Raw genomic sequence first — 22,453 nt, 5'->3', positions numbered from 1 at the left:
ATACATTCCTTCCACAAACCAGGATTATTCTGCAAATCAAAACATAAATCAGCACAGAGAGCTTTGGTCTGTTTTCCTTCCCTCCTACAAAATGGCATTAGTTGTAGAATGTACTATAATTTACAGTCCCATTAACAGGCCACTTTTCGAGGTCATTAAGCTTATACATCAGCCACCAAGAATTACAATATTCAACCAGTTGGTTTTGCATCAGGGCACTGTTCCCCAATTTTTACCTGTTCCTTAAAATACAACCTGCAGGGGAGCTTTTGGGGGTCTCTTCTCTTGGGAATTGTGAAGATAGACCCCCTCCCATCTTTAACACCTCAGGCAAAACCACCTTTCCCATCTTTAGCACCTTTCCCAACATTTCCCAACCTTTCCCAACGCCGAGATTTCATGGGTGTTCTGTAAATAACACACAATCTTGCCCGAGCCCGCAAATTTTAATCTGTTTTTCTAACAAATGCACATCCTCCAGAACTTGTCCATCATCCATTGTCTATCTCACTGACTAAATCTCTTCCCAACAGTTTCTCCCCACTGCTGCATGGACTCCTTTTTTCAAGCAATAGAACTTGTTGGGTAACAGGCCCAGTCCTGTTTGATATTTTTATTGGGGGTCTGCATGAGGGGATTGAGTCTTCCATGAGCAAATTGACAGATGACACCAAGTTGGCTTGCAGTGTGGATGTGCTGGAGGGCAGGAAGGCTGTGCAGAGGGACCTGGACAGGCTGGACCTCTGGGCCGAGCCCGTGGGCATGAGGTTCAAGAGTGCCTTTGGTGCCTTTGGGGCCTCTGGCCACAAGAACCCCCTGCAGCTCCAGGCCGGGGGCAGAGGAGCTGCAAAGGGTCCCCGTGGGAGAGGCCCTGGGGGTGCTGGTGGACAGAGGCTGAACCTGAGCCAGCGGGTGCCCGGGTGGGCAAGAAGGCCAAGGGCAGGCTGGCCTGGATCAGAAAGAGTGTGGCAGCAGGAGCAGGGCAGTGATGCTTCTGCTGGACTGGGCACTGGTGAGGCCACCCCTGGAGTGCTGTGTCCAGCTCTGGGCCCCTCAGTTCAGGGAGAACCTTGAGGGGCTGGAGTGGGTGGAGAGCAGGGCAATGGAGCTGGGCAAGGGTCTGCAGTGCATGGCCTGTGAGGAGCAGCTGAGGGAGCTGGGCTTCTCCAACCTGGAGAAGAGGAGGCTCGGGGCTGACCTTCTCCCTGTCCACAGCTTCCTGACAGGGAGGCTGGAGCCAGGTGGGGGTCAGCCCCTTCTCCAAGGTAACAGGCAATAGGACAAGAGGACATAAGGACCTGCCTGTCAGGGGGTGTTTGTCAGGGACAGGAGCAGGATTTTTGGACATAAACAGAGACAAGGTACTGAAATGGGCTGCCCAGGGAGGAAGCACACGACAGTCCTTTCACCAAGGAAAGAAAGCCCTTAGCCTCGGCCTCTCACGTGCAGTTTGTGGGCTCTACATGCATAGCCAGAGCTTTCCATTGTAGCTCCTGCTGTCTGGGCAGAATTATTGTCCACATTATATTTTGGGAGTCGGACTGGCAAGTTCAGCACAGGACTCCTGCAAGGGAATGATTGCCCTTCCACCCAGGGCAGAAAGCCCTTACACTCAGTCTCTCATGTGCAGTGTGTGGGCCACTCTTGGCACTGCATGGACACACAGAGCTTCCTGTGCTGGCACCTCTTGTCTGGGAGGAATCTTCGTCCGTACGGAATTTTGGGACTCGGACTGCCAATTCCTGCACAGGGCTCCTGCAAGAGAACGACTGCATTTCCACCCTGGAAAGAAAGCCCTTACCCTCCATGTCTCATGTGCAGTTGTTGGGCCAGCCTGGGCACTCCATGGGCAGCAAGAGCTTTCTGCTGTGGCATCTTCTGTCTGGGAGGAATCTTCCTCTGCATGCAATTTTGGGAGTCGGACTGCCAATTCCAGAGCATTGTTCCTGCAAGCGAACGATGGCGTTTCCAGCCAGGAAAGAAAGCCCTTGCCCTTCATCTCTCATGTGCAGCGTGTGGGCCACTCTTGGCACTCCATGGACACACAGAGTTTTCTGTGCTGGCACCTTTTGTCTGGGAGGAATCTTCCTCCATATTCAATTGTGGGAGTCAGAACGGAAATTTCAGCACAGCTTGTGCTGGAGCAATCCTTGGGAGACATATGGTCCATCATGGAGGTCCAAATTCCTGCTTGCCCCCACCTTTCCTCCCCAAACACGGTTCACTGGCCATGAACCCCCTCTGACCCCCACCATCACTTCCACCGTCAGTCATTTCAGCCTGATCTGATGAAGGGAAAGATGTGCAATTACACATCTACATTTAGATGCAGTTTAATTAAAACAATGTGAAAGAGAGAAATGGATTAACTCCACCCCCCCCTCCCTCCAGGGCTAGTCTCCCAACAGGATGTTCATCTGTTCTCACCACTGACTTCTGCTCACTCTGACCCCTCCCAAACCACCTCAGAGCTGCGAGCTTTTGGGCCCAAAAACACACCACTGGGCACAAGGCAGGCAGCAAACCTCATTATCCCATTTTTTTGGTGGGATGTGCTCCCCCTTTCCCCAGGCATTGCTGCTCTGCCCCAGGACTCATGGAAAGCCAAGTTACTTGCCCTGTGTCTCGGTGCTGACATCCCACCCTGCCCACCTGCCCTCAGGGGTTTCTCTGCTCAGCACCTCAGAATTAAGAGGATTTGCCTAAATGCCAGCAGAATTTTTATAGGGTTTACAAATTAAGGTTTTTGTAGAGCAAAAATGCAAAATAATGATTGAGCCCACCTGCCTGTGTGGTGTGGATCCCACTAGTCCCACTGCTGGTGCCTCTGGCTCCCTGGGTGTGGACATGGCACTCCTTGGTGGGATGGGATCCACCTCTTTGGAGACGAACTCCTAATCCCAGAAAGCTTCAGCACTGGCAGCAAAATGGTTTTGGAGAAAGGGGAGGTTATTCCTAGCATTTTACTCTGCTCTTTCAAGATACAACTCATGGAAATATTTCCATGCACAGCCCAGCAAAGGGCAGAGCCACTGTGACTCCAGCCTCTTCCATGGAATATTCCCAGCATTCCTAGTTATGTAGCAAAACCCCAAAGCTCTCCCAGGCCAGAGTGAGCTCATGGTTTTTCATCAAGGGAATTCTCAGTAATTTGGATGTTGTTGAGGTTGGTTTTGTGGCTCCTGGGAGAAAGCATCTGCAGCTGGGGAAGTGTCCATGCATGGAGCATCCCACCAGGACAGACCTGGCTGTTGCTGCTGGGAGTCAGAGGGGCTGTGGGCAGCCATCACAATGCTGCTGGTTTTCAGCTGATAACTCACACTGATTTGCATAGTCGTCAGCCCCAGGCTGACAGGAAGGAAGATCAGCGAGACCCACAGTGCAGGAAGGAGCGAGGAAAGAGCGGAAAGAGAGAAAAGCCACTGGGCTGGAACTGGCAGAGGGTGGTGGGGAACCCGGACCCACCTTCCCTGGGTGCTGCCCCAAGCATTGCCCCGGCCACCGGGTCCCAGCGGCTCCACGTGTCCCCCAGGGACCATCAGCTGGAGGGGCTTCCACTTTCTACCTTGACCTTGAGCATCCCCTGAGGAGGAAGCAAAGTTTGGAGGATAAAGAACGAGCAGGGCACGGAGGGGTTGCATCCTCCCGCTGCCACGAGGATGCCCTTCCCATGCTCCTGCTCCCACATGGAGCTGGGGAAGGCAGCACAAGGCCAAGGTAAGGGTTTGGGAGGGCTTTGGAGGGGTATGGGGAGAAGGGGTTCTCTCGTGTGGGGGGACAAGAGCTCTTGCTGTGATGGCCACGTGAAATGGAGTCACTGGGCCAACATGGCAGGGCCAGGAGCTGTTTGGGGAGAGGTTCCTGGGATGGGCAACATATAGTTAACTGCCAGCAGCACCCAGCAGGGCAGCCTGGCATGGCATGGTCATGGGCGCTTGGCAGGAGCAGGTGGAGACCTGTGGCATGGTGCAAAATTGCTCCAAAGAGCGAGGCAGGGTCTAGGAGCAGGTTGGGGAGCTGGAGCTCGGTGGGGACACATGGCCCTGCACCTAGGTTGGCACAGAGCCTGGGCAGGCTGGGCTGCCTCAGGGCATTAGGCTTAATCCTGCCGTTGTTTGAGCACTCTGAAGTTCTATAGGCACTGCACATCCCATAAATACAGAACTGCTGGAGAGAAGGACCAGCTGGAGCATGGGCTGGGTGCTGTCACCCACTGGGATGTCACAGGCACCAGGGCTTTGGCCCAGCACATGGAAGGGTTTGCCAAGGCCAGCCATGATTTGTTCAGAGCCTGGGAACAGCTGGCACAAAAACTGCCCGTGTTGCATGAAAATTTCTTTCTGAAGCTGCTTTTTGGGATGCTCTGTAACCCAGAAAGCTGGGGCTGACCCCGAGCAGCAAAGCCCAGAGGGTGCTGAGGCAGGTACCACATCTGTCAGCCTCCCTGCAGCCCCAGGGCCAGCAGCTGTGATGGGGGCAGGCTGGCAGCAGCCTCTTCCCAATTTTCACGATGACATCCTGAGATCCTGTGGGCGAGAAGGGCAGAAGCTGTTTGCTGGGAGGATCAGCTTTTCAATCAGCTGTGTGTCCATCCATGGAATAATGTTCAAGGGGCACAGCCAGCTCAGTAAATGCGTCATCCTTCATTCTGCAGCTTGTGAGGTGCAGCAGTGCCCTGCAAGGGACCTCCTCTCTGAAATTAGCTTTTTAGTTGCTTGGAATCACCCGCAGATGGATTTTTTGCTTTTTCTTCTGGTGAGATTTGAGGTTGGCACTGCTGGCATCCAGCCCAGGGGCCCTTCACAGCTCCTCACCTCCACGACTCACCATTTAACCTCTGCTGTGTCTGGGCCCTGTTACTGGGGTTGGGGTTCAGGGAAACAAAAAACAAACCTCGCAGAGGTTAGATTTGACATAAAACAGATTTACCAACGAATTTTGCTGGCATTGAATCCAGACCAAAGAAACTGAGGCTGCATCTGAAAGTCATATATAAACCTAGATAACCAAGTTACCTGCAAGTCTGCAAGTGTCATAGTTGGGTATAATGCTGAAGATACTTTATTGCTTCATTTAATTAATAGAAATTAATGATGTGAAATCTCTTTGATTCTGCCAAAAGGTGGCAGCCTGCATCCTGGTATCAGGATTTGCTCCACTCAGAAGGAATGGCTGGAGATGCTGGCTTGGGAAGTGTTTTCATGTATCTCACTGACCTCTGAAATGGGATCAGTTCAGGGTGGATATGTGGCAGTAAAAATAAATAAAAGCTCCGAAGGTGTGTTGGTAAAGGACTCTGAGATTCGCTGGAGGAATCCACTGTACCAGGAAGTGGTGGAAAGGTCTGGCAGGGCTGGTTTCTCTCCATCCCTGAGTCTGGAGGAGGCAGAGCAGTGCTGAGAAGGGGCTGGGCTGCCGAGGCTCCTGTCACCCCAAACTTGAGAGCTTTGCTGCACAGACAAACCCTGCAGTGATGGGTCAGGAGAAGGCAACAACCAGGGTGAGGTTTCGTGTGTGTTCAGGGCACAGAGCTGAACTGGAGTGGGTGCTTCCCTGCTCCTGCAGGTGCTGGTTAATGATGCAATTTTTAGCTCATATAAAAAGCTTTTAAGCTTATTTCAATACTGTAGATCTGCCCATTTTCTGATGTTTTCTGTATGTGGGTCCCTGCAGCCATCCAGGGACTCTCGCCCAGCACTTTGGTGCCTGTCTAGTCTTGACACCACTCAGCCCTTCCCCAGCCCACTGCAGCAGGTCACGTCTTCCAGGCTCTGTGAGCTGGTGCTTGAGGTGCCAACCACTGTCTCCTGATGCTGCAGGTGAATCTGCTTACGAGTCCCTGGGAGGTGTCAACCACAGATTTCCGACTGCTGGGTGTCACAGCCTGATGCAGTCCAGGTGCTGCTGGCAGCTGCTGTGACAGCTCCTGGCATGGCATGGTCCTGAGTCCTCAGCAGATTCCCACAGGACAGAATGATGGATCTGTCTGAGGGGAACGTCTGGAGGAAGATCTGAGAGGCCAGGTAGAGCAGAGAGGCAGTAAGTACCTGTTGTCTCCAGACAGCTTCCTGCTGTGGCCACCTCCAAACTGTCCCTTCATCTCAGATCCCACAGTGAGCTGCTTTAGTCATGTTGGACTTCCAGGAGAGAAACTGTGTGTACATAATTAGAGCCAGAGATGAGCTGCTTCTAGGTCTGTATTCTTTGGTGTTGATGCCAGGCAGTTTGAATCCTGGAGCAAGATGGACCCAGTGAAAAGCACAGAGGCTGTTTGGGAGATAATTGTCTGTGCTGGAGGTCAGAGACCTGCCAGCATGGTGGTTGTGGCTCTCAGGAACTGACTGGTTTTGGGCAGGGACACTCTGCTAACAGGTGTGGTGGGATGTGAGGATGGTGGGTTGCGGGTTTGAAGCTGCTGGAAGATCAGTGTTGACTGGACAGTCCTAGACAGAGGGATTATCCCCTGGGCTGGGCTTTGGGACCACACCAGGCAAAAAAAAAAAGTGTTAATGCCAAGTTCTTGCCAAGAAAATCCCCCTTTTCCCTCCCTGGGCCTTGCAGGTGCCAGTCATCAGTTTGACTGGGCAGCCTCCTGCCCTCCAGCCTCTTGTCCCGGTGTCCTTGGGGACACAGGCAAGGCAGAGCAGACACAAGACATTGCTGGGTCACTGCTCCTCCAGCTGCTGGTGGGACACTTGTCCCTGCTTGGTCCTGGCCAAGTTGTAGCTAAGCTACCAGGCTGAGGTGCACGAGTGCAGGATTGACTTCTGAGGCACAGAGGAGTGTGGCAGAACATGACTCATGCCAGCAACCTTGGAATGAGCTGGGTCATTCTGGAAACACCTGTAGGGGTTATAAAGCCTGGCTTTGGCTGGCCCTTACTCTTCAGACAGCTCTTGTGAGAGCTGTGATTATGTCCTTCACCCCCGTAGGATGCAGCCTCCAGCATCCCTGTGTGGTCCCGGAGCTGCACCTGAAACTTTGCTACTGGAACCAGAAAAAAAAATGGCAGCACCTGTATTATTTCTTCTGCTGCTTTGTTTTCTGCTGCTGTCATTCTCCTGGTGAGATGCCTCTGCATGAGTTGGCCCATGGCTGCTGGTTTTTGATGTAGCACTGGAGGACACCGTTGAATATTCCCTGGTGTTACGGCAGGTTTCCCCCATCAAAGGGCTTTTTCTTGCCATCCACGTTTCAGAGGAAGGGCTGCAGGGAACATCCCTGCAGGCAGCAAACCCCCTTTCATTCTGGCTGTGCTCTGGACTGCGTGGCAAAGAGGAAAGACCGGGGCACTGCAAAGACTTAATTGAATTTTCCAGGCTGGTTAGAGGCAAGAAGACATAAAAGGGTGAACATTTTGCTGTGAATTGCTCACTGAGCTTTTTTAATTGATGGCATCTTAATTGACTGGGCCACTGCCTGGGGGGTGAAAAGCAAGAGCAGCTGTCAAAGCCCTGCTCCTCCCTGTATAGAGAAAAGGCCTTTGCTGTGGGATCACCACCACTGCCAGGGGCATGTGGAGCTCTGACACTATAGAGTCAGGGCTGGGCAGCCAGGGAAGAGCAGAAGGACTGGGGTTTCCCTCCTGGAGAGAAAAACTGTGAGAGAAAAGCTCAAACTGTGAGAGACAAGCTCAGACCCAGCTCCGACGGCACCTCCCACCCCTACGAGGGCTTGTCCAGGAGCCACTGGGGCAGGTGGGGATGGGCTGGTGCTTTGTCACCCAGCACCTCTCTGTCACTCACCTCATCCCATAGGATGCACCACAAAACAGCCCCAGTGAGAGATCCAGCCAGTGGGGTTGTGAGGGACTCGGCCCTGGGAGATGCTGTGTCTGGTCCCCTCCTGCTCCATCCACACAGCTGGGCTCGCATTCCTGGTGGGAGAAGTAGATCTCTGCATGCACACCCAGGCAGGAGGGTGAACAGAAGGAGTTCTGTTCCAAGCACCTCGACCTTACACCATGGACCAGAAACTCTACCAAGCTACATCTGTGTTTTCTCCCTGGGAGAGGTTGAGTTTGACCCAAGGAAACGAGTGTTACCTGTACCTGTTGTCGAGGCTGCACCGAAGCCCCCACGGTGTCCACATGTCCCTCAGGAGTGGGTTTGGCAAAGGTAATGCCTGTGGGCAGGGACCCCCTTGAAATGCCTCTGACTGGCCTGCATGGAGGTGTTCACATGGATCTAGAGCATCCTGGGAGCTCTAGGATGGAGGGGAGGAAAGGGTGCTGTGCCAGGACACAGGAACACTGTGTGTGCATCACTGATGTGATCAGACATCCTCTGGGGCTGAGAAGTTCCCACCTGGACACAGCCAGCAGCTGGAGATGGCTTTGGGGGCTGGTGGAGATGTCACAGCACAGTGCCACCTGCTAACACAGGTGAAGCTTGGAGCACTCTCAGGCATTGAGGCACTGCCCTTTCCACCTCTGCTCAAAGGACAACAGGACTCTGAGCAGATACACTTCTTAAAAATAAAACACCAAGCCCCCAGTGTGGTTTGGCAGCAGCTGAGCGGGGGGAGCAGGTAAATGCTCCTTCCCTGGCTGATGATTCACCAGTGCTGATGAAAGTGGAGCAAATTCAGAGCTCTGCAACAGGATGTGGTGTGAGCCACCCTCAGCAAGCCCAGACAGAGGCTCTGGGCGGCAGCAAGGTGAGTTCGAAACCAAAACAGGCCCTTCATCGCTCTGCCTGCTGCCCCACAACTTCCTCCACGACACAGAGGAGAAGGATGCACGAGCAGTTCACAGCCCTCCATCACTCTGCCTGAGAAGGGTTCTGCCAAAAGCGGTGGTGGTAAAGGCACCAATTTGTGGCACAGGAGGTCTGCCAGAGATGCTGCAGCAGGATGGCACAGTCTCTGCCCCTGCCAGGCCCACAGTGCTGGGGACTCTGGCCTTACCAAAAGCTGATGAATGGACCCTTGGTGCAACCACAGTCAGCACCAAACTGGCTTCTGATGCTCCTGATGCTTTTCCTCTTCTTTCACCAGGAACATGGACGAGGGTTGAGAGGCTGCAGGTGATGCTGTGAGCTGGTCAGGGGTGTGGGATGGTCCATGGGACAGCCACGCTGCTGCCACAGCACTGCTCGCCTGGGGATCACCCATGTCACGGGAGGCCTCTGATGGAAGGTGAGCTGTGGATGGGCAGCCAGAGATCCATCATCTCTGGGGAGTTCCAGTCTCAAAAATGGGACAAGCTGGGGCACCCAGATGTGAGGGTTGGCAGCAGTTCCTAGTCCAAGGGCTTGGGGAGTGCTGTGCTGGCACAGGTGGAACAGCTGTCTCTGAAGAGAAATGATCTTGCTCAGACTTTTTTCTCTGCATGGGCTTGGTTTCCCAGGAGGAAATGCCTTTTCATGATTGTGTTCTTCAGTCTCTTTCAATAACTGCTGCATTGACCTAGCAGCTCCTAACAAAACACCCTCACACTTTGGCTTTGGGATGGCATCATCCCAAGGAGGACTTGGCAGGTAGCTCTGGAGGGCTCCCGTTTACTCCCTGTTACCTTCAGAGTCAGAGGGAGCTTTCCACTGCTGCCCTTCCCTGTCATCCATCAGCAACATGCCCGGGGCTTGCCAAGACCCAGCTGTGCCACTCTCCTCTCCTGCAGAGGTTTGGATCCACCGGTACCACAAGCAGCTGGTGAGGTCCATCTCGCCGCAGTTCCTGGAGGAGATCATCTGCCACCTGGGGAGGCTGGAGCTCCTGACAGCAGAGGAGGCCAGCCAGGCACGGCAGGAGAGCTCCCTGCCCGAGCAGGTGAGGGCCGTGGTGGATGTCCTGGCCAGCAAGGGCAGCCACGCCTGCCAGACCCTGCAGACCTTCATCAGGACCACCAACTCCCAGCTCTACCTCCACATCACTGTCTATGGTAGGCAGCACACTGTGCACCCAGCCAGGGGGGGCTGCACATGTGGCCTGGCTGTGGGCACTGGCTGGAGCACCCCAAGATGTGCACAGAGCTGGGTGGCATTGGCAGATCCACTGGGGGCATCCGTGGATGCAATGGTGCCATTGCAGGGTCTCTGCTGGGGAAGGACACGGCTGAGGGTGACAAGGGCTCTCTGCCATGTCTGAGGGACCTTCCTCCAGTGCTCTCGCTGCCCTCAGCACACCTCTCTGGGCAGCCTGAGGGGTCTTTAAGGTCCTCAGTGCCCAGATCATATCAGTCAGTCCCAGCAGTTGGGCTGGGAACAGGGGGATGGCAGGAGGATGGCTGGGCATCCCTGACCACATCCATTGGTGGCTGCCCAAACTTCAGGCTCTCTTTGCAACCCTCTTGTTGGGAGAGGTTTCCCTTGTTTCCCTCCTGCTGGGGAGGCTCCAGCCTTGGCTGGTGTCCACTCTGAATCTCTTGCAGCATCATTCCCTGCTTGTTCAGTCTTTGCTGGAGGGTTTAATTTCACTGTACCAGTGCTGTGATACCTGAGCCAGGTGAGCAGGACAGGTCCAGGTGGTCACCAGGTGGTCACCAGGTTCAGCCAGGAGTCCAGCTCTCAAACAAGTCCATGCTGATGAGGCAGGACTGAGGTCAAGCCAAGAAGTCAATCCAGAGGTCAGGATCAGGTCCAGCAAGGGAACCAGGTTCAGACACAGTCCAGTGATCACCAAGCAAGGGCAGAGTGATGAGGTCCAAGACCAAGGTCCAGATCAGGAAGGTCCACAGGGAGGTCCACAGGTCCACAGCAAAGGCATGATGGGGCTGTAGCCAAGTGCTCCTACAGTGTAGCTTAGTCAGGGGCTGAAGGCCCAGGCCTGAGCTTCAATGGGCTCCTGGAATAATGGCTGAGGCTGTTCAGGGCCATTTAAGCCTTTTAGTGCCCTCTGAGCCCTGGCATGTACCTTCCTGCCCAGATGTAAAACCATGAGGTTTCCCCTCTGCATGGGCATGGCAAAAATGTGAAGCAGCTTCTCTCATTTGTATCTGTGACTACCATCCTCCACCTTCTCCTCACCCCCCTTTTTCATTTCTCTGTGCAGAGCCCATGGTGCAGAAGCACCTGGAGAGCCTCCAAAGCTACTGTGGGAATGGCTTGGAGACAGGTGCCCTGCAGCGACTCACCAACCTGCTGCTGGTGGAAGGATTGACTGATATCCAGCAGCAGGAGCACGACATCCTGCAGATTGAAACCACCAAAGGCCTACCAAACACATCCAAGAGCATCCCTCTGGAGAAGCTCTTCCTGCCTCTCTCCAAGGTCAGCATCCCACCACGGATCTCTGTCACCATTGGAGTGGCTGGGATTGGCAAAAGCACACTGGTGAAGCTGTTTGTCTGCACCTGGGCAAAGGGGGAGATCAACAGGGACATCATGTTTGTGCTGCCCCTCACCTTCCGGGAGCTCAACGCCCACGAGAAGCTCTCTGCCGAGAGGCTCATCTGCTCGGCCTTCCCTCACATCACAGAGCCCAGCTGCATCCTGGCAGGAGCTGCCAGGACCCTGCTCATCCTCGATGGCTTGGACGAGTTCAAGACTCCTCTGGACTTTTCCAACGCAGTGGTATGCACTGATCCCAGAAAGGAGATCCCAGTGGACAACCTGGTCACCAACATCATACGGGGCAACCTGCTGCAGGAGGCTTCTGTCTGGGTCACGTCGCGGCCGACGGCAGCCAGGCAAATCCCTGCAGGGCTGGTGGACAGGATGACGGAAATACGAGGGTTTGGGGCCGCAGAGATAAAGGACTTCTTGGACCAGATGTTCCTTGACGACAGAGACCTGTCCAGCCAAGTCCTGCAGCACATCAGAGCTAACAGGTCGTTACACGTCCTGTGCACTGTTCCTGGCTTTTGCTGGATTTCTGGCTCCTCAGTTGCCTATTACCTAAAAACCAGTGTGGGTCAACGCCAAGAAACAACCGTCGTCCCCAGGACCCTGTCAGAAATCTACTCCTATTATTTTAAAATGGCTCTGGTGGGCAGTGACTGTCCAGAAAAGCCAAGAGAAACCCTCAGGATCGAGCAGGCTGTGAGCAACAGCAAGAAGATAGTGGGCAGCCTGGGCAGACTGGCCTTCTACGGGCTGCTCAGGAAGAAACACGTGTTTTACGAGCAGGACATGAAGGCACATGGCATCGACCTCTCCTCGCTGCAGAGCAGCCTGTGCACTCGCCTCTTGCTCAAGGAGGAGATGCAGACCTCCACAGCCTATTACTTCTCCCACTTAACCATACAGGAGTTCCTGGCAGCTCTTTATTACTACACGGCGGCCAAGCGGGCGATATTTGACCTCTTCACGGAGAGCGGGATGTCCTGGCCCAAGCTGGGCTTCCTCAGCCACTTCAGGAGCGCCGTGCAGAGATCGCTGCAGGCAGAGGACAGGCAGCTGGACGTCTTTGTTCGTTTCCTCTCCGGGCTCCTCTCCCCACAGGTGAACAAGCTGCTCTCCGGGTGGCTCCTGGTGAAGGACGAGCAGAACGGCTTCAGAAGCCAGGCGACCGCCTTCCTGCAGGGCTGCCTGAACACCGACTACGCCATCTCCCTGCGCACGGTGAACACCGTGCGCTGCCTGCACGAAATCCAGCACATGGAGATCCCCAAGGCTGTGGAGGAAGCCATGAAGAGCCAGAGCCTGGCCGGGATGCTCACCCCTGTGAACTGCTCTGCCCTGGCTTATCTCCTGCAGGCCTCTGACGTCTGCATGGAGGAGACAAACCTGTCCAACTGCCTCACCTACAACGTCTGTAAGAGCCTGCTCTCCCAGCTCCTCTTCTGCCACAACCTCAGGTGAGTCCTGGTGGGGTTGCACTGGGAAAAGCAAGCAGGGATGCTGGGCTGTGACTCAGAATCACAGAATGGTTTGGGTTGGAAGGGACCTTAAAGATGATCTCATTCCAATCCCCTGCCATGGGCAGGGACACCTTCCACTAGACCAGGTTGCTCTCTTGTCCAGCCTGGCCTTGAACACTTCCAGGGATGGGACAGCCCCAACTCTGGGCAATCTGTGCCAGGGCCTCACCATCCTCAGAGGGAAGAATTTCTTCCTAACTTCTAATCTAAACCTCTCCTCTCTTAGTTTAAAACCACTCTTCCTTCTCCTATCACCGTCTGCCCATGTAAAAAGTTGCTCTCCCTCTTTTTTATAAGCTCTGTTTAGGTCCTGGAAGGCTCCCCCCTGACTCAAATGTGACTCCAAGGTCTCAAAAGAGACATGGGCCCACCAACAACCACTGAGTCAGCTCTGCTTCTGTCCTTGAGTTTCTCCACCTGTGATGGGTAGTTGTCATGGGAGGGTTGTCTTTCTCTGCTTTTTTCTCCTGTCTTCTCCAGGCTGGACAATAATCAGTTTAAGGACAATGTGATGGAGCTGCTGGGCAGTGTGCTGAGTGTGAAGGACTGCCAGATCCAGAAGCTCAGGTAGGACCTGGCCCAGGGCAGACTGAATGTCCTGGGGATGCAGCGTGGACTTGGGGACACCTCAAAACCAGTGTGAGGGTCCTCCAGGAGTGTCTCCCCACTGGCTCCCTGGGTGTCTACTGACAAGGACAGCCCCACATGATCTCCTGCACCAAGGCATAGTGACTTCATGGTGGCTGGGCAGGTTGTTTTGTCCAGCCTTCCTGAAGCTTCTGCCTCCTCAGGCTATCCCAACAAACTGCTTCCTGAGGTCACAGCAGTTTGCTGGACACCTGAGGCTCTGCAGGGAGGATCTGATGTATGGAGGGGACAGGCTCCTGACCCCCATGCAGGAAGATCCCTTGTACTGGACAGAGGGGTCCCCACTTTCTTTACCTCCCTGCCCTTCCTCATGGCTGCACAGAGTCCCCTGTGCTGCAACCTGAGCTCCATTTCATGACACAGATTAATTTTAAGTCTAGAAACTCCCTTTCTACTCTGTCCTTGCAGTCCTCTGCCTGGTGTTCACTCTGGAGAGCAGACCTCAGAGCACCCACAACTTTGGCTGTACCATGAGCCAAACGTTCCACATGGCTTTCCTCTGCTCACACATCCCAGCTGCATCCTGGGATATGCCAGAAGCCGTGAAAGTCTCTTTCTCCTCCAGAAAAACACCCAATTTTTCTTTTTCTGGGCAGCTTGGCAGAAAATCAGATCAGCAACAAGGGAGCCAAAGCACTGGCCAGGTCGCTGCTGGTGAACAGAAGCCTGATGGCACTGGAGTAAGTGTTCCCCCTGTACCAGCTCCTGCCATGCACATATTCCCCACTGAGAACCATTCCCATGGCTGCACTGGGGCTGGATCCCACCCAACCTGACTGAGCCTGGAGGGCTCTTCAGCCCCTAAAGCCACCAGCACTCAGAGGTGAAGGTAGCCCTTGTGAGCTGCCAGACTGATGTTCCACCTCAGCAGTGCTGCAGGAAGGCACCTGGCTCAGACAGGGTGTGCCCCTGCCTTTGCTAACCTTGGCTTCTCTGCCTGTCCTGCCCCAGCCTGCGGAGCAACTCCATCGGCCCCCCTGGAGCAAAGGCACTGGCTGATGCACTGAAAAAGAACCAAAGCCTGCTCTCCCTGAAGTAAGTCTCAACTTCTGGGAACAAATCCCCAGGATAAGCCTCCTTTCATCCCTCATCAGTCCCACTGAGGTTTTCCCAGCCTCCAAGGGCCAGGATGTGGGGAGGCCCTGGACATGACCTGGCTCTGTTATGCTGGGCAAGAGCACAAGTGCAGGTGGCTGAGGAGGTGACCAGGCCAGTCCTGGGCCAGAGATTTTGGGATTCTCCTGCCTCTCTGCCTCGGTGGGCCTGGGTTGAGGTTGAGCTTGAGGTTGAAGCTGAGGTCCAGGTCAAGGTCCATCCCTCTCGTGGGAGCTCACAGAGTGCTGCTGCATGGATGGAGGCATCTCCCAGTGGAGGGGAGGGAGGGAGGCTCCTGGGCAGGGATGATTGGGGACCAGACCCTTTCTCATGCCAGGGACGAGGGCAAGCAAACACCAGGGCTGGTGGCCACTGCCCCACAGCCCTGCATGGCCCCTCGCCCCGCTGCAGAATCATCTGTACACGGCTCCATTCCTGTCTCCCTGCAGCCTTCAGCACAACACCATCAAGGAGGACGGTGCCACCTTCCTGGCCGAGGCCCTGCTGACCAACCACCGGCTGGTGACCCTGCAGTAAGTGACCAGGACCTCCTGTCCCCCCTCTGGCCACCCAGCAGACCGAGGTGCCACTGACGGGGACGCGGCACCTGACGCTCACAGGTGCCCTCCTCCCCTCTGCAGCCTGCAGAAAAACGCCATCGGAGCCCAGGGCGCCGGGAAAATCGCGGAGGCGCTGAAGCAGAACTGCAGCCTGAGGGAGCTGACGTGAGCACAGCTCGGGGCACAGGGGGGGGATGCCAACGCCACATCCCCCGGGATCTGCGGGCAGGACTGGCAGGAAGGGGGCTGGGCTGTGGATGGACAGGATGGGCACTGCTGGCTCTGCCCAAGGCGGTTGGTGTGGGTGAAGGGGGCAGGGGCTGCAGTGCTGCCTGTGGAGATGCTCTCCCTATCTCTAGGGATGCAGGGAGACATGTAAAGAACAGAGAAGCCAAGCCTTCCCTCTGGCAGAGGCAAGCAGCAGGGCTCCAGGCCCTGTGGGAACATTAAAAGCTATTTCAGCTCCAACCAACCACAAGAACAGAGGTGTATATAGGTCGGGAACGAGATGACAGCAAGTTCATGCTCATTGCTGGAGCAGGGAGAGCCTGGGGGAGGTGAATCCCTTGCTGTCAGATCCAAGGGCGGTAACACCAGCTCCTCCTCTTCTATCTTAGACTCTCCAGCAACTCAGTGGGAGACAACGGTTCCATTGCCTTGGCCGAAGCTCTGAGGGTGAACCACAGTCTGCAAAGCCTTGAGTAAGTTCCCCCTCAATGCTTGGACTCCTTTTCTAACAGAGCTCACCCTCCTCCCTCCAGCTACACCTCCCACCCCTCAGGCCCTTGGACTGCTCCAGACTCTCCCCCTGTCTCTCCCAGTCCACATCCCCTGGAGGGGCACAGGGCTGGGGATGCTCCATGCAGGCTGGAGCACCATGTGGCAACTCCAGCAGCAGCCAGGCTGGCCCTGCCTTCACCAGGAGGGCACTGACAAAGACAATCCTCAACCCAGGGAGGATTTTTTTTTCTGCTTTGGAGGATATTAGTAGCTTTGAGTCTTCTCTCTCTCTAAAATGATGGGAATTGGCTAAGGAGGAAGTTATCAGGCCAGGGCCTGGCAGAGTCAGGGTTGGATGGTGCAACCTTCATTCCCCTTGGGAGCAGCAGCCAGAGACCTCTCCTGCCTGGCCTGATGGCTCCTGGTGATGAGTGGCTCTGCTCTGGGTCTGTCTGTGGCTTCCCACAGTGTGATAAGGACACCAAAACTGCAGGAAAGCACTTGCCCAGCTGAGCTGGCAGCTGTGGTAAGAGCCAGGTGGGGACAAGGCTGCCCCTAAGTGCTGGCAAACCCCATCACCTCTGCTCAGTGGGGTCAGTGCTGCTGTGGTCAGCAGGAGATGCTGAACCTGCCCTGACTGTTCCCAGTGTTGGTCCTTCTGCCTTGGCTCCCCCCACCTCCTGTAGCTGGGAGATGCTCATTTCTCAGTGAAACGGGCACTTTTCACCCCAAACATGACCTCACAGCTTACCTGTGATGCCAAGGCTGTCCTGTCCTCACACCTTCTCTGTTTGTCTCAGTCTCCAGAGCAACTCCATCAGCAGCACAGGGGTCACAGCACTGACAGCAGCTCTCTGTTCCAACAAGGGACTCATCAGCCTCAAGTAAGTGAGTCTTTTGAGCTACCCTGGCCAAAAGCTGCTGCTGGGATGTGGGAACCTTTTGGCATTCTGGCTTGTGCCTGTTTTTTTCCACAAGTGCTCTGGGATGCTAAAAGCAGCTTCTGTCCCTCCTCCTGCTCTGAGGATCTTCTCTCCCTCATTAGCTTTCCCCCCTTGGGACAGTATCTGTTCAGCCATGTCTTGGAATGAAGTGATGGCAGCAGGGATGGGAGACTGGGAAAAAGCCCTGATGGGCCACCAGTGTCCACGGGATACACAGGGAATGGAGATGCAGGGAATGAAGGTGCTGATGCTAATGGAGTTTCAAGTCAGACAGACGGCCATCCTCAAAATAGGTGGTGTCAGCCCCAGAGCAGGGGGCCAAGGGGGCTGTGAGGGAGCAGCTCCTGCTTCTGCAGCTCCTCCCAGCCCCACGTCTTCCCCCAGCCTTCGTGAGAACTCCATCAGCAAGGAGGGGGGCCCTGCCATCGCTCGCGCCCTGCGGACCAACAGCACCCTCAGGAGGCTGGAGTAAGTCCCGTGGGCCCCAGGAGGGCACCCAGGCTGCTGCATGGTGCCCCTGGAGTTGTCCCAAACACTGTGTGTGTGACCTGTGTCCTCTGTCCCTGTCTCCAGCTTAGCAGCAAACCTGCTGTGTGATGAAGGCGGCAAAGCCATCGCTTTGGCCCTCAGAGAGAACCGGGCACTCACATCCCTCCAGTGAGTTTCCCCCTGGACCTGGCCTGGTTTGAAACCCCTTGCGTGGCCACAGAGCAGGGACACTGCTCCTGGCCCTCAGCCCCTCAAGGCTGTGGGAGTGGCACTCCTGGGTCACCCTCCACAGGAGGTGTGCTCTGCCATCCCAGACGGACACACAGGGTCATGCCCAGGGGTCACATCCCAGCCTCTGCTGTGCTGGGTGGGTGCAGAGGGGTGCAGAGCCTGGAGGGATCAGGGCGTGCTCACAGCTCCAGGCTTCACCTCCCATTTTGTCCTGTTTGCAGCTTGCAGTGGAATTTCATCCAGGCAAAAGCTGCCATGGCCCTGGCACAAGCACTACAGTCCAACAGCAGCCTGGCCAGTCTCGAGTAAGTGGGGACACGGGCAGATGGGTCCTGGGCAGCACTTTCCTGCTGGAAGGGCCCTTGAAGATCATCTCATTCCACCCCCCTGCCGTGGGCAGGGACACCTTCCACTAGATCAGGCTCCAAGCCCTGTCCAACCAGGCCTTGGACACTTCCAGGGATGGGACAGCCACAGCTTCTCTGGGCAACCTGTGCCAGGGCATCACCACCCTCACAGGGAGGAATTTCTTCCTAATATCCCATCTAACCCTGCCCTCTGGATGTGGGAAGCTGTTCCCCCTTGTCTTGGCACTCCATGTCCTTGTCAAAAGTCTCTTAGAGCCCCTTTAGGTACTGGAAGGCTTCTGTGCCACCACTGCATGTGCCTGTCTGGGGCTGCTCCAAGTGCCTGGTGGCCTGGGGTCCCCCAAGCCATTGGGGAATGGTGGGCACACTGTGCCCTGTGCTCGCTGTCCCTCTCCCTGCTCCTGGGTGCAGAGGCCACGGGCAGAGGCAGCACTTGGGTGTCTCAGCTTGCAGGAAAATGCCATCGGAGACGAGGGAATGGCTGCCCTCTCTGATGCACTGAAGGTCAACACGACCCTGGCAGATCTCCAGTGAGTATCCAGGCTGCGGCGGGGCCCTGGAGCTGCAGCCTAATTAGCTTGTGTAATTAGCACACCATGTCCACCTCACAACGTGTGCTGAAGGGTCCCTGTTCTCTTGCAGCCTGCAAATGGCTTCGGTTGGGACCGCTGGTGCCCAGGCCCTGGCAGAGGCTTTGATGGTCAACAAGAGCCTGCAGATCCTGGAGTAAGTGCTCAGTGGGGCCATCAGTCCCCACGGCTGTGACACTGATCCCCGGGGTGCCTGAGATCCTGGTCCTTACCTCTGCACCACTTCCACCCTTGCATTGTGTCCAGACTTGGCTTGCTCGTCCCTTGGCTCGCTGGTGTGGGACCACCTCTCCCACCTCCTCCCACCTGGGGTCACCCCAGGCTGTCCTTCCTCACCTCCTGCCTTTCTCCTCAGCTTGCGGGGGAACTCCATCGGTGTGGCAGGGGCCAAGGCCATGGCCAACGCCCTCAGGGTGAACAGCAGCCTCCGCCGCCTCAAGTGAGTATCCCTCTCCCTGGGGTGAGCCAGGAAGAGCCTTTCCAGACCTTCCTGGAGGGAGCAGCGAGGGAATGGCCAGGCCAATGGTTCTCAGCGGGGCAAACCCCTGAGTGGGTGGCTTTTCACAATGTCCGAGCCACGCGTTCCCTCCTGGTGGCCACTTCTCCCTGGCTGGTGCTTTCTGACCCTCCTGCCTTCCTCAGCCTGCAGGAAAACTCCCTGGGCATGGACGGAGCCATTTGCATCGCCACCGCCCTGAAGGGCAACCACGGCCTCACCTACGTGAAGTAAGTGGCTGCTGCACTGGATGGTAAAAGCAGAGATGGGGGAGACCATGGGAACCATCCAGGACTTTCTCCACCCGGCACTGCCCATTCCTGGCTGCCCCACAGGGACCTCCCCAACAGGGCAGGGGCATCCCATGCTCCTCCAGGCATGACAGCCACAATACCCACACAGCTCCTCTTCAGGGATGCCTCTGTGGCAAAGAACCACCTCAAAAGCCACATACTCCCCAAAATATCACAGGGGAGAAGTGGCTCAGCCCCTCCAGCTCCCCAGGAGTTTCCTCCAGCTCCTCACCTTGGCCCCAGCCTTCAGGCTCTCAAACTCAAAGTCTCCTGGAAGTGGAGTCCCAGAAGAGCTTCTGGATGGGGTGGGGAGGGTGCAGGTGATGCTGGTGCAAAGCTGGGGAGCATCTCTCGTGCCCACCAAGGATCCTGCTTGATCCAAGCCTGAGCTCCTCTTGTCTTTGCTCCCAGCCTGCAGGGGAATCGGATCGGCCAGTCGGGAGCCAAGATGATCTCCGACACCATCCGGACAAACGCTCCCAACTGCGTCGTGGATGTGTGAGGGTGCCTGGCTGCAGTGAGGAGTGTGGCCAGTGTGACCCCACAGGGAGCTGCTTGGTCCCCATCTCAGGGAAGAGAGCTGGGGCAAGGAGAGCTCCTGAGCTCCCTGGCGTGGCCCAGGAGGACCAAGGGTGTCCAGATCAGCAGTGCAGGAGGGTCGAGACTCGCTGGCGTTGAAAGCTGAGGGATGTGTGCCTGTGTCCCTGTTCATCCAGGCTCTGGGGGAGCTTCAAGGAATGAGCAAAACACAAAAAGGAGGGAGGAGGGGGCAGACCCAACATGCCAGACCTTGGTTTCGTGGGTGATTTATCTTCAGGCAGCAGCAACCCCTCCTGTGATCTCCACAGGGTTACAGTGCTGTGCTTGGACCCTGACTCAGACAAGGTGCATCCTGGACCTCTGCTCTGTCCCAGCCCAAGTCACTGTGGGCAAATGTTGCAACACCCCCGATGGGGCTCCAGGGCTCTGCTCCCAGTGCCAGCTCTTCTCTGTCTTCTGCTTCTGGCAGGGATCCCAGAAGAACTGGGTGAAAAGCAGACAGGGCTCACAGCAGCCCCTTCTCACCTGGTTAAATACAGCCTGGTCCTGCAGGCTCCCCTTGAAACGCCTTAAGGACACAGGAGGTTTGCTGATTCCTTGCTTGGACGAGGGCAGTGCTGTGGACCTGGGCACTCACAGCAGGATCCTGGGCTGTTGCTGTGCCCTCAGTAACAGGTTGGTGCTGATCAGACATGCCTGAAGGGTTTGGTAGAACTGTTCTCTAGTGAAGAGACGGGCAACTCAAGGCATAGGAGCAGAACCATCTAGAAAGACCTTTGGAAATGAAAAGTCCTCAGGAAAATGGGAGGAGTAGGAGGGTAAACGTGAGAGGACCAGCACTGCAGGATGAGCTGTCTCCAGCACAGTGTCTAGGTGCTACACCAGGACTGCCTTAGCTCCCTGCCCCTCCAGCTCAGGCTGGAGTTCTTGGGTCTCCTGCTGTTGCCATCAGTGACAAGTTCTGTGGCCTTGTCCCCCCCTTGTCCCCATGTCCCAGCTGCAGGCAAGGTCTGCCCTAGCAGGTCACCTTTTGGGCAGGCTGCTGAAAGCAGAGGTGCCAGGTGATGCCTTAGTGTGCATGGCACAGTGGCTCTCCAGAAGGTGCCAGGTTTGCAGGAGAACCAGTAGCTGAACTATGAACCTCCCAGAGCCCCCTCCAGCCACTGCCCCCCTCCCCACTCCACCCCAGCCAGAGCCCACTCTGAGACACACTGGCACACTCAGGGCAGTGACTGCTGCAGGGACCCCGGGGCTGACACCAGGAACGCTGGGCTGAGCTGTGGGTATGGACATACTTGGAAATAAACTGGTTCCCAGATGACAAGATGCTTTGTGCAGCTTTCCCCTTGCATTGCACGACACAGGGGGTGAGCTGTGCTCCACTGCCCGGCTGCAGATCCTGAGCTGGAAGCTCAGTTCACTGGCACAGGGGTGGCTGCTGATGGTGCTGCTGTTCTGGCCTGGCACAAGGAGCTGCAACACAAACTGTGGCCTCCCTAACCCTGGCTGGCCATGCTGGAAGGCTAGGTGGCAGTGCTGCCTGAAGAGAGGCTCCGGCTCTGTGCACACAAGGTATGAAGTCTCTTTTTTACTCGGGCCTATAATATAGGAAATAAACACAGAAAACTGTAACTCTTAAACTGCAGCCCAGACTGGGAGACTGGGCCCTGTCTCGTAGGATGTCATTCCCACGGGTCAGATACATCACAGAATCCCAGAATGTTTTGGGTTGGAAGGTTAAAGCTCATCTCATTCCATCCCCTGCCATGGGCAGGGACACCTTCCACTAGCCCAGGTTGCTCCAAGCCCCATCCAAGGTGGCCTTGGACACTTCCAGGGATGGGGCAGCCACAGCTTCTCTGGGAAACCTGTGCCAGGGCCTCACCACCCCCACAGCCAAGAATTTCTTTCCAATATCCCATCTAACCCTTCTCTCTGGCAGTGGGAGGCCATTCCCCCTTGTCCTGTCCCTTCATCCCTTGTCCCATGTCCTCTCCAGCTCTCTTGGAGCTTCTTCAGGCACTGGAAGGGGCTCTCAGGTCTCCCTGGAACCTTTTCTTTTCCAAGCTGAACAGCACACATGGAGGACCAGAGTGGATTCCCTGCATAACACGGGAAAACATTCTGGGAATGGGTCCTAAAATCAGCACCTTCCCACCCCTCAGGAGAGGGATGTGTTCAGCACATACACCTTCACCCTGGCTGTCACAGGACCACCCTAATGGCTCTGAAGTAGGTGTTTGCCATCTTCTGTATCTGCCTTCCTTGAAATAAGCTGCAAAAAGCCAACTAAGAGGTACAAGGAAGCATCCAAACTGTCAGCCAGTCAGCTCAGCACATCACTGCACCCACACAGGCCCCATCACCACCCAAAAACGGGCTGTATCTACCTGTCAGCTTTTCTCCCAGCTTGACATGACATTTCAAGCTCTGGGCTCTGCTGATGGGGCACTTCTTTGGGTGTGACAGTTCCACCCTTGGGGTCAGAGATGAAAAACCTCTCAGTTTTTCAAGTAACTTACGTGCACTCCTTCCTTCATTAGTGAGACTGGACCTGAGTGCAGACTTCAGAAGGGGGCAAAAGCAAAGTACTTGCTGGTGTAAAAAGGTGAAGGGCAGGAGCACAGCCAGGGCTCTGACTGCCCTGATGAACACACACCCCAATGAACTCTTCTCATCC

At 55.7% G+C, this 22,453-nt stretch overlaps 1 protein-coding gene across 1 annotated transcript; it reads left to right on the top strand.

Annotated features, from left to right (window-relative positions):
• Positions 1–9,570: 9,570 nt before the first annotated feature.
• On the top strand, positions 9,571–21,193 carry NLRC3 (NLR family CARD domain containing 3). The gene is made up of 17 exons (XM_064673568.1): positions 9,571–9,880; positions 10,990–12,736; positions 13,280–13,366; positions 14,044–14,127; positions 14,399–14,482; positions 14,992–15,075; positions 15,184–15,267; positions 15,720–15,803; positions 16,623–16,706; positions 17,151–17,234; positions 17,340–17,423; positions 17,708–17,791; positions 18,301–18,384; positions 18,497–18,580; positions 18,800–18,883; positions 19,087–19,170; positions 19,645–21,193. The coding sequence occupies exons 1-17, from the start codon at positions 9,571–9,573 to the stop codon at positions 19,733–19,735; spliced, it is 3,327 nt and encodes a 1,108-aa protein (XP_064529638.1). The 3' UTR covers positions 19,736–21,193.
• Positions 21,194–22,453: the final 1,260 nt, after the last annotated feature.

Source organism: Pseudopipra pipra, chromosome 16 (assembly GCF_036250125.1).
Source record: "Pseudopipra pipra isolate bDixPip1 chromosome 16, bDixPip1.hap1, whole genome shotgun sequence".
Lineage (NCBI taxonomy): Eukaryota > Metazoa > Chordata > Aves > Passeriformes > Pipridae > Pseudopipra > Pseudopipra pipra.
Note: the sequence above shows the minus strand (reverse complement) of the source record. Positions and strands in the feature narration are given on the sequence as shown.